This window comes from Falco rusticolus, chromosome 4, assembly GCF_015220075.1.
Source record: "Falco rusticolus isolate bFalRus1 chromosome 4, bFalRus1.pri, whole genome shotgun sequence".
NCBI lineage: Eukaryota > Metazoa > Chordata > Aves > Falconiformes > Falconidae > Falco > Falco rusticolus.
The window spans coordinates 98,651,484-98,663,003 of record NC_051190.1 but is presented as its reverse complement, the minus strand read 5'-3'; the positions used below and the strand labels follow the sequence as shown (position 1 = coordinate 98,663,003).

The 11,520-nt window shown below is 43.9% G+C and overlaps 2 protein-coding genes across 2 annotated transcripts in view; both read left to right on the top strand.

Annotated features, from left to right (window-relative positions):
* Nucleotides 1–311: 311 nt before the first annotated feature.
* The window catches only part of GLB1 (galactosidase beta 1), a 46,557-nt gene continuing 35,348 nt past the window's right edge, over nucleotides 312–11,520 (top strand). The window contains exon 1 of the mRNA XM_037384906.1: nucleotides 312–426. Coding sequence (XP_037240803.1) covers nucleotides 373–426 — 54 coding nt within the window. The 5' untranslated portion in view covers nucleotides 312–372. The remainder of the gene's footprint in view (nucleotides 427–11,520) is intronic.
* Nucleotides 327–7,564, top strand: TMPPE (transmembrane protein with metallophosphoesterase domain). Its single transcript, XM_037384907.1, has 2 exons — nucleotides 327–426; nucleotides 2,993–7,564. The coding sequence occupies exon 2, from the start codon at nucleotides 3,082–3,084 to the stop codon at nucleotides 4,396–4,398; it is 1,317 nt and encodes a 438-aa protein (XP_037240804.1). The 5' UTR covers nucleotides 327–426; nucleotides 2,993–3,081; the 3' UTR covers nucleotides 4,399–7,564.

Here is an 11,520-nt window from a genome sequence, read left to right as displayed (position 1 = left end):
GCCGGCCCGGAGCGCTGGAGGCGCGTCCTCCAGCCCCTGGGGCCGGCGGGGCCGTACGGCCCCTTCTGCCCGCCCGGGTGGCTGGGGGCCTCCCTCGTCCCCTCTGGGGAGCCGGGGCGAGTCCCCGCGCGGGGCCGGCCGGAGCCGTGTGGTGCCCTGGGGGGGCGGAGCGAGGCGGGGCGGGCAGAGCTCCGGTGCGGGGCCGCGGGCGCCGGCGGGAAGGGGCGGTGCGCGCGCTGCGCGCGGCGGTTCCCAGGCAGCGGGGGGCGGGCCGGGCCGGGCCGGGCCAGTCAGGTGACGCCGCCGTGTCGCGGGCCGGCGGGCTGAGGAGCGCCCGCTCCGCCGCTTCCTGGCTGGCCGCCGCCGTCCGTCATGCTGCGGCTCCTGCTCCCGCTGGCCGGCTTGGCGGGGCTCCTCCGGGCGGCGGTGAGTCCCCTCCCCCCCTCGGAGGGTACCCGCGCGGCGGCGGCGGCGGCTCCGGGGGGCTGCGGGGGGCGGCCCCGAGCCCTGAGGGGCGCGGGGGGCCGCCGGGCGGGCACGGCTGCGGGGGGCAGGGGCCTCCTCTCGTCCCCGGGGCAAGGCGAGTCACTTCGGTGCGTTTTTAATGCGGCGGCGGCTCGGGGGCGCCGTGCGGGGCCGGTGGCGGCGGAGGAGGCTCCCTCCCCTCAGCGGGCTGCCCGCTCCCGCCGCGCCGGGCCGCGCTGAGGGGGCCGCCGCCGTCGGGGGGTGACCGAGGGCTCGCTGCCTGCGGAGGTGCGGGCTGAGGCCGGCTGCCGGCTCTGCGCCCTCCGCCCTTCAGGCTCCGCTCTGAGAAACGCTGCAAGGCCTCGCAAAGCCACCCGTGGCGGCGGTGGGGGGCGAATCGAGCTGCAGTTACCTTATGCCGTCACTCCATTAGTAGATCCCACGGGAAAGCTTGTTCTTCCTGTGGTGTGCGAGAGGAGGGAGAGGAGTTTTTCCTGTTCTGCCCAGGTTCGGCAGCGACTCTCTTGCTGCTTGTCCAGTGTGACGCCGCACCGCTGCCGAGCCAGCGGCCTGGGCAAATCCTTCACAGTCTTCACAGTTGTTGTGGAGCCGCGCCTTGTCGCCAGCGGCTTGGGTTTGAAGCAGTGTTAGTGTTATCTCGATTGCTGTTGCAGCTGAATAGTGCAGAGGTGGTTAAAGCTGTGCAAAAAGCAGTGCAGCCTCATGGGAGACCTTTATCAAAGGGAAGGTTGGGTCGCCACCGTAGGTATGGTCTCTGGGCGGTGGCGGCTTAAGGGCTGCACCTTACTAAATTCTGAAGGTGGTGGGTGAGAGGAGCAGAGAGTCTATACTCACCAAAGCTGGCAGTATTAGAAGAGGGACACTTGGTGGATTTAGTAGTTTAAAACACATGAAATACTTTATGTAGCAAATTTCAGGAAGTTGCTGCTATGAGGGATTGTAGAAGTAGACGGTATTTAACAGATTTTTAAAAAGTATTAGCCTAATTAGAATATGTTAGGTTTATAAACGACATCCGAAAATGACTGGGCAAGGATTTGCCTTCTGGCATCCCTAATGTAGCAGCTTTATCAGCTGGAGGACTGCGTGGGGAGGAGACCACAGACAGTGGCCAGGGTTGTGTCGTTTCTTTAAACAGCATGTTTTTATTGCTGTTGTCCAGACAAAATATGGCCTGGTGTCTAGAGGAACTGTGGACTTGAACCAGTAGGGCATTTCTTATCCTCTTATCTTCCTGGCTTTATTTTCTGTAGAGACGTGTGTGAAATAGCACTGTTTTTCAAGAACAGTTTTGTAACAGCTGAGAGGGCTTGAGGAACAGAGGCTGGCAGGCATGATTTCTCTGTGAACTCACAGTTCCCTGACCAAGCAGTGGGTGGGAAGGAATCTTTTAAAAACTTGGTCTAGTCCTCAAAATATAATGGGGTCCTATCATCACAGAAGTGCTAATATTCTTTTAAATTAGCTTGGGAAAATAAATGCTGCAGATAAAGCAGCCTGGGAAACTTGGGTTTGTAGGCTTCTTGGCTCAGGCTCACTGCAGAGCCCTGTAAGGTTGCTTTTGTGCCCTAGTTCTGAGGTATTTTTGGCTGTAATGGTTGCTTACTTTTTCTCTAGCTAAGTGTGGACTGAGAGACAAGAACTGTTTTGAAAGTAAGCATATGCTGCTGCGTGGCTTTAAATAAGGTAGTCTGTTACCTCAAACTTGTTCTCTGTTGTATGTTGTGAAAGACCATCTAAACCTTTTTCATCTTTGTTCAAAATAAAACAGTAGGTTTATTTTAAATAGAAATATGAAAAATGGGCATTAACAGAAACACTATGAACTCTAAGCAAAATACAGAGCAAAATGGGGATTTCTGGTACAATTCAAACAGAACTGATGCTTGCTTTTTTTATTTTCAGTCTGGGAACAGAGCTACATGAGACTTAGTGCTCCCTTTACTTTTAAAGGAGCACAGCATGTGATTTTTTTTTTTAATTCCTTTTCAACTTAATTGCATCCTGTTAGACCTGGATATGCTGAAACAGGTGTTGAGTCTTGGGAACTGTAGATGTAGAAGTGAGCAGGAGGCAAGTAGCAAAACACAATGTGGGTTTCACTGGCTGTACTGATTTTGAGGCTTTGGGGAAGTTTTACTCGCAACTGGAGACAAGGATATCTGCCCGTACATCATCTGCAGTTTCTGGGACCACAGTGGCAACTGGTAGCTCCCATTCCAGTGGGGATTTCACTGCTGCTGTAGCATGTGCTAGTAGGGCGGTGGAGGGGGAATTACTGAGGGAGGCAAGCAGGGAGCTTGGAAGGGGGGGCTGCCGGTATGCAGTGTTTTCAGTTGTGTGATTATTCCACGTCAGGAAATCTCCTCTCTGTCTTTGTGATAGTGATTCTGCATGACCCTGTGTCTTGGGTAGTATGTGCAAAGTACGTGTCCTTTGCTGCAGTCTGGGAAAAAGGGAATGTGTGTAATATTTTAAAACGGCTGATACTGGTTCCTGGTTGCAGGCTTTGTTGACCCAAGGCATCCCTTCATAACCACATTATTGCCTACTGGAGGCTTCTGCAGAACAGAAGGAAACTGTCAGGAAGCAAAGATGATCTCCTTCAAGCAACTGCCCCTTGAAGCAAAGGCTGCAGTGGCTGCAGGAGTGGTTTTCTTCTCCATGATGCTATCACGCAGTTATCTGGCGGAAAAACTTGATCTTGGGACACGGCGTTGGCTTCTAAGGCTGCAGATGGCACTTTTTGCTAATGCACTCATGTTAATAGGATCTCTTCATGTTTGGAGAAGCACAGTCACCACGTTCTCCAGGTCTTCAGCTTCCAGCTCCTTCTGTTTCATGCCATGGAAAATAGCTGTGTTCATGTTTCTAGCTTTGGCTCATTCAAGCTTCTTTACATTGCTATTTCTTGTTGCGGAAGAGCCCTATTTCTTTTCTTTAGCTGCCTACACTTGCCTGGGGGCTTATATCATTCTTATCTTCTTCCTCTTCACTCTAGGCTCTGTAGAGCAGGCTTACAGGTTCTTGGCTGGGAGAGGCGCTAAGGCAGGCACTAGCAACAAGAACAGAACAGCAATGAAACCAGTTTTGGCAGTCATACTGACTGTTGTGCTGACTGTTGTCGGGCTGTTAAACGCTTCCCAGCCTCCTACTGTGAATTCAGTGGAGGTTCCAGTTCACAAGCTGCCCTCAACAATGAATAATCTGAAAGTGGTGTTGCTTTCAGATATCCATCTCGGGCCTACAGTTGGGAAGACCAAGCTTGCCATGATTGTGAGAATGGTTAAGGCTTTAAAACCAGATATCACTGTGATTGTCGGGGACCTGACTGACGCTGAGGCAGAGATCATACGACCTGCTGTTGAGCCTCTTGGAGAGCTTAACTCCCCTCTTGGGACTTACTTTGTCACAGGAAACCATGAATACTACACATCAGATGTTAGCAACTGGTTTGAGCTGTTAAAATCATTTAACATTCATCCACTCCATAATGAGAATGTGAAGATTGTTTCACCAAAGAGCACTGATGACTGGTTCTGCTTGGCTGGTGTTGATGATATTGAAGCAGATGTGTTATGCTACTCAGGACATGGCATGGATTTAAAAAAAGCTCTCACAGGCTGTAGCAGTGAGCATGCAATAGTGCTGTTAGCTCATCAGCCAATTGCAGCAAAGTGGGCCCTTCAAGAGAGACCAGACATAAATTTAATTCTCTCTGGTCATACTCATGGAGGGCAGATCTTCCCACTAAATGCTGGAGCTTATCTTCTGAATCCATTCTTTGTTGGTTTGTACAAAGTTGGGCAGAACACCTTTGTCTATGTGAGCCCGGGGACGATGTACTTTGGAATACCCATGAGGCTGGGCAGCAGAGCTGAAATAACAGAGATAATTCTGCGTTCTCCTTGAGGAGTTATCAGTTTGAAAGACTTCTGCCATCCTTTTTGGTCAGTATATTAGCTGTACTGCTTTGAAAGCAAATCCATTTTCAGGGAAGTTGGAGAAGATGTGTTGGGGTGGACTTCAGCAGGTTCTGTTAAGTTTGAGCAGAAAACACTAACTGATTTTGGGCCTATGAAACAAATCAGGGGCATGTTAAAATGCTGAAGAAATGAATTCTTTGGGTTCATTATTAATGAGGTTCTGCATTTAAAGATAACACTGATGTCATGGAGATAATGTGGCCTGTGCATGTTTAGTAATTATATGTGTCCTGCATTTACTCCATGTTCCACTGTTTATTATCCATCAGGCAGCTGCCTTATCAAATCTCAGGCAGGTCAAGTTCTGATCTCTTGCAGTGCAATCACTCATGCGTGTCTTGCAAAAGGGACTACAGAGTGCCCACTGAGTATATGTAAACTGTAGAAGCCTTATGCTACAAGGGTTATGGGAAGGAGAAAGTTTTGTTTATTGAGACTGGATATCTATCCTGCTAGCTGTCCGCAGCATGCGCTAGGGCTTCCAGTCTGTGCTGCTTACCAGTACAGTAAGTTGCCAGGCATCAGTTCCTGAAATTCAGTTTTTTGGGTTAAAAAGCTGGAGAGACAGATATCAAAGAGTGAAAGTATCTGTCTTTCTGAAAGCATTTTCCCTAGAATAACTGGGCATCTAGTAATTATTGAAAATAGCTGTAATCAAAGCAAATGAGAAAGAAGATGCATCATTAACATAACTTCTGTTGTTCTGAGCATGATGTCTGAGCATACAATACCTCCTGATGTAAAGCACAAAATCCAGAGCTGAAATAGTGTATTTTCTCTTAATTCTGTAAATTTTTTTATGCTTAATTTCTCTTCTGTAATTTCTCTCATGTAAGAGTAAGGCGATACTATTTGAAAATGATGCAAATAGGTTAATGCTTGGAATTGTGTAAAGTGTTAATATTTCAAATAAATGGTGTGCTTTTTAGGAAGAAAACACCCCAATTCTGCAGCAGGTGACTCTTCTTAATAGCATTTGCATATCAATGTCCTGGTTGTCTGATAGGCACATAGCAGAATAACTGCTACAGGATAATGAAGGATGGAGAATTTCTCTGTCTTTGCTAGAAAGACTTAGCACAAATTAATATCGTTCTGGAAAATTTGACAAGTTAGAAGATAATAACATTCTTGCTTCCGTATCTTTGTGTTCATATAAGAAAGTCAGGATGTAAATTAATGTGTGTATATTGTCCAGGCTGATGAAAGTTACCTCTGTATGTCTTCCTCTCTTCCCCCCCTTCCACTCAGTGTTGCTGTATGAAACGCCATGAACAATACATTTGTCAGGGAATTCTGACTCTGAAGTCTGCAGCTGTAGCCACAGGGTTTCCGTTGCTCAGCCTTTCTGCTCACCAGTACCGGGTTCCTCTCAGGCAAACCCACATAGCGTGGGGCCAAAGAGATCAGTGCTTACATGGGAGACCAAGGGTGCCAGGGCCAGAACTGTGGTGTTCAGTCTTTTCCTGCCTTCCTGTGTGATGCTGAACAAGACACACTTATATTTTAGTCTGCAACTCCTGTTGTAGTTTTGCGGGAGGTGTGTGGAGGTGTATTTGAAGAGTACCATAGGCTTTGTAAAGTTGAGTTTTTCTCCAAGTGAAATTTTGAAGTTTCGTTTCATCCAGTCCCTTCAGCCCCTGCCCAGGGCAGAGCTTTGAACTGCTAAGTTGGCTTTGTGTCATGTTCCTCTGTACAAACATCTTGTGGTTTTGCTCGCAGGAATGCTGAGAAATGCTGTAAATGTGTCGTGCACTGGAAGGTTGGTGGAAGAGCCGGAGAAGTCTTTCAGACCAGTCAGACTAGATAATTTCTGTTTCCCAGCACCTATAATTTGGTATACTTTCTTTTCATGCTTGTGCAATAGTATCTCTTTAAGTATTTTAAAGTTTCCACATGTATTAAACACTGTCCACCACTTGCATGGGGTCCTTCTGTGGTTCTTGCCCATCCGTGGTGTAGTGTAGTGTCAAATTGTCTGCTGCAGAGAGAATTTTGATAGCCCGTTGCCCTCTGTTTATTTACCAACATGCCTTCATTTAAAAGCCTTGTTCTGGGTTTAGTAGTGCAGAGGGTTTCCTCTAGGCCAGGGGTCCAGGAGGATAGCTTTTCCTTTGTTATGATGAGGGTTATTACTGTGTTAAGAAGACATTAAGTGAATTTCCGTATCAGGAGGCTTTTGTGGGACTAATTTTAGCTGGTGTTAGTTTCCCAGTGAGTTGCTAGTATTAATTTTTTCTTTTTTTTTCCCCGTACCCTTTTTATTTCTCTTTTCGTTCTGCCCAAATTGTGCAAAACCTGGCTGAAGTGGTCCTTCCATCCCAGGGGTGCATAGATAACTTCTTCATTACATTGTATGTACCCGTTTTGAAAGATCTTTGTGTATCCTTTCAGGAGCACATACACATCCTTTTAGACATGGTCATATTATCATTTCATAAATTTGAGTTCTCCCAGTGCAATTTAGTTCTTGGTAATTTTTTTCTTTAAGTCTCCCTCTGAAAGCTTGTTTGCTTGGTAATTAGTTGTGACTTGAAATATTTTCCTCCTGTGCCAAAACACTTCAAAGCCTTTTCCTATTTCACTTTTTTTTGAATTATGAATGGAAAGTATCCTAGATTGACTTTCTTTTTGGTAAACGGAGGAATTAACCTACCTTTTCTAAAATCTCTGTCAGACAGCAATCCCTAATTGTCCTTCAAGGCTTTTTCTATACTTCGTCCAGTTTGACTTGAATTTGCCTGATATAGACCTGTGTTTGGTACTCCAGATGAAAAAAAAAAAATTGCTGTGCTACTTAATTATCTAAAATATTTTTTTGTAAATCTTTTATTTTGTGTGTGTAATGTATTTGATCTGGAGAACTTAACTAAATTAATTTATATTTCTTCCTATAGAAGGCTGGTTCTTTGCGGAGGGGAATTAATCACTGTCAGGATAATATCAAAATAGAATAGTATCATCACTTTGTGAAAGTTGTATTTCTTACATTATATAATCAGTATAGAGTGGATTTGAAAGTATGTAAATTGTGGTATAACAAATGCTTTAAATGTTGGGATTTAATAAAACTTTATTTGCTTATCAAGAAAGATGCCTCTAATGACCTTTTATTTTGTACCAGTATTTATTATAGAAGTTCATATATATATATATATATATAGAAGCTGAATAGTTTTAACACACTAATTCTATTTATCCACAGAAAGCTACTGACAATAAATCTGACTAGTTTTGTTGGAAAAATCTTGGTCTTACACTGCTAAGTGAGGCATGGTGGAAAGTGGGAAAGGTCAGGCCACTGTTAAATTTGCCTAATGCCTACTAGGGGGAAGAAGTGTAGGCTAAGGAGATGAGGATGTGATACAGTGAAAAGGACCAATGCAAGGGCAGAGGAAGGATACTAAGAAGGAACAAGAGAAAATGAATTTTGGTACTTAGGTTTTGGGGTAGAGAAAGGGGTGTTCTATGCTTGAATGGTCCACATAAAAGATGCTAGGTGGAGGAGTTCATTGAGGATTTGTATCTGTATTTCTTTGCCTTCCAAATAAGAAAAAAACCTGCCCTGTGAATTTGGAGAATGAGATATTCTAGCCACTGTTAAATAGTTTTTTGTGCTGAAGCTATGATTTTTTTCCTCTGTTGAAATACATGCATGTTACAATATGTTGAAAGAGCATTAAGGTTGTAAAAGTAAATTCTTACTTGATTTAAGAAAGGACAAATTTTGTAGCTCTTCCCTTTTTCGTGTGAGTATATTCTGAGCATGTAAGATGCAACACTATACCATTGCCTCTAAGGGTCTGAGTTTTCAGCTGGGCATTAATACAATGTGGTATGAATTAACTGGCATCCTCTAGGATGTGTTGCAGTTAGTCTGTTGAATCTACTTACCAAACTAGCAGACCCACTACCCCATCTTCTGCAAGATGCAGGGAATTCATTCCTGCACATATTCACAACCATGAGTATATGATAGCGATAGAGCCAGACACAAATTCATAAGAATTGTTTTGGGTTTGTTGCAAGCCCTGGTCTGCGAGCAGTGGGTAGTGTCATGCACTGGCAATAAAGGAATGTTGAATAATTGGTCATGAAGGGAAGTCTATTTACAGCGGGAAGTGAATAAGGTGAATCAGACAAAGTACTCTGGAAGCTTCCTCCTTCTCACACCTATAGTAATACCGTATCAGAAAATGTATGTGTAAGGAAGGTGATTTACAGTTATGGTCACAGCTTTAGAAGTGTGGCTTCTAAATGGTAACCAGTTCAATGATGACTATTTCCGTAATTAATACCTGCTTTTTATTGTTTTATTGTTCTAAGAAAGCGTTGTTTCTCTGCCAGAGGTGTCTGTACCCTGAGGGTAGAGCTATGTAAACAGTTGATTGAACTTTCATCATCTCTCAACAGTTACCTGCCATAAATGGATTGTGTCTTTTCCATAGGCCTTTTGATGTGGTTAGTTTAAAGGCGGGGCTAAAATGCTCTTTCAGAGGGAAATAACAGCAATTTATTTTGACTCTCCTTCTTTATTTCCGGGGATAATGGTCTTTCAGTGTGGCTTTGCTGCACCTGAGTTCTGAGTTTCATGTGGTCATGATCATTTTGAAGTGCTGAACAAGTGTGACTTGTCACAGTGCCCTGGAGTAGAAAAATCTGAAGGATGTGAAGCATCTGCTTGGTGTTCCTACGGGTGAGTGGTTTCCTTTGGAGATACACACAGTATAATTCCATCCTGGTGCAGCATGCCCAAGAATGAAGATGCAGGTTATAAATTAAAGGTCAGCAAAAAGGCACATATATTTGAATTGAAAGGGAAGTAAGCAGATGGGGCATACCTGTGCATCCTCTGCAGTGGTAATTTATTTGAGGTTTAACAGCCTGGAGTTATACAACATCATTTCCCAGGGAGAATTCCAACCTTCAAGTTACTTTTGTTCCGTAGCAGTTGGTTTGTATTTTTCAGCTCTGTAAGGTTCTGATTTTGTGCAGATCTGGCATGTCCATACTTTTGAGTCAAGATTTATTTCAACTTTGATGGAACTCTTTGTTAAATGTTAAGAATGGGTCTGTGTTTGTGGAATCAGGGCTTAAAAAGCTTCCGCTATGCAATACTTGGCAATCCCTTGAGTTCTTGTTTCCGTGCCAGCTCAGGGCTGCATCTTCTCACATCTGTTGTTACATGTCCACCACGGAGACAGTTTCACTTGTTCACTGTTGGCAGATTGTTTTGGATTGCTGTGTGCACTGAAGACATTTTCCACAACTTTATTTTAGGTTTTCTGTGAATAAATGCCTTTATCACAGTTGAAACTTCATATAGTCTTCCTTCTCCTTGGAGTTTGTAGTCTTCAAATGTTTGTGGAGTGTTACCTCGCTCAGTCGCTTCATTTAATGACAGTCTAGGGATAGGCATGTTGACTCAATTTCATCCTCAATTTTTCAGGAGAGCTTTTTCTTTTTACTCCATCTAGTAGTTTATACTCTTGTTCTTTTGGCCTCTGACACATTGCACTGGCTCCTTTTTGCTGTCTTGTTGCACTAAGAGTATGCTCTTGGTTGGCAGTTGTGTCCAGTTGTTGGCTGGGAGTCTCAGTGCTTGCTGTTATATGGTTATACATGCCTGCTGTATTTCAGTTTTTCCATTCCTTTCCTTTTATTCTTCCTGTAGTTGCACACAGTACTGTAACAAAATTTTTCACTAGTTAACAGAAGTGGTTACGTGAGAATATTCTTCAAAACAGTGTGGTCTGTTAATCCCTACTTAATCTTTGGGCAGATTTCCTCCAAAGGTGGATGGCTCTCATGTAAGGAGGGGTATGTATGTGTCACCTGGGGTTGTATGGTGGTCTGTATCTCTCTTGCCTTTCTAATGTCATCACTTTTGTTTCATGTAATCAACTTGCTAATTGCTAAGCCCCATTCTCAATAAGGGACAGACCAAGGCCTATCTTTTCAGGAACAAGGCCAGCTTCATCAGCTTTTAATTTACACTATTCTAAGATGTGTTTCATTTGGACTATTACAATGTCCAATAAATGCTGAGGTTTGTTTGGCTGACTTCTGATTTATTTTCTGGTAGGTATGAAGAACTAACTGATTACATTTGCTGTCAAGTGATGTTACTTCCTAGATCCGTACTGAACTTTCATTGAAGGGATTTTTTTTTTATGTGCTCAGTAATGAATCTGATAAAATGCAAATGCCAAGTTAGAGAACATGAAGACAAACAACCAACTATTCAGTGATGTGTGGAGGACAACAGTAGTACTGGTGACAGGGATGCCAAAGATAAATGAGAGATGGAAGATATGAAATGTTAAAGCTCTTGTTTAAAAAATAATACAAAAATTAAAGTTAAAAGTGCTTAAAGACATAGGGCCAGGCACTTAAAAGGTCTTCTGCTTTTCCTTTGTTTTTTTTGACAAGCAAAGGAAGTACTGCTGTTGGTCATAGTAGCTTAAATTTTGCTAAGATCATAGGCTCACTAGGCTCGCTTGAGGAGTAATCCCATGCTCTTGAAATTAAGGTATTTTTCTTATGGCTAGGAAGTGTGGACTCTTATTCCTAATTTGCCTGCTTTTTTTTTTTTTAAGTCCACTGGGTTTGGGTGTGCTTTGCTGTAAAAGTATTGAAAGTAGGACTTCCTCAAAAAATGACTATTTTTTAATGACTTACATAAATGTATGCGGTTTGCCAGACTGATCTATCAAAGTTATATACTTACTAGAAACTAAGCTTTCAAACATGTATGGATTTGTGCTCTGGAGTATTTAGAATGTGCATTTTGTTCCTTAAAAGCTCCCAGCTGGCTTTTGCTTCCAGACTTGAGCATGGCAGTAAGCGTTGGAATTAGGATCGTATTTTCCAACAGTTTAGTAAGTTGAAGCATTGGGTGCAAAGTGTTGGCATTCACCCAGTCTCCCCTTATGGATTCCTCACCATTTGTACTGGTGTAAGCAGCTGCAAAATGTATCACTGTAGAGAGATGGTACTACGTACTTGTTGAAAGTGCAGAATGCATGTGGCATATTTTGGTGTAGTA

What these genes read in the sequence shown, in the direction of transcription:
- TMPPE (XM_037384907.1), top strand. Translation starts at nt 3,082, where the DNA reads ATGATCTCCTTCAAGCAACTGCCCCTTGAAGCAAAGGCTGCAGTGGCT.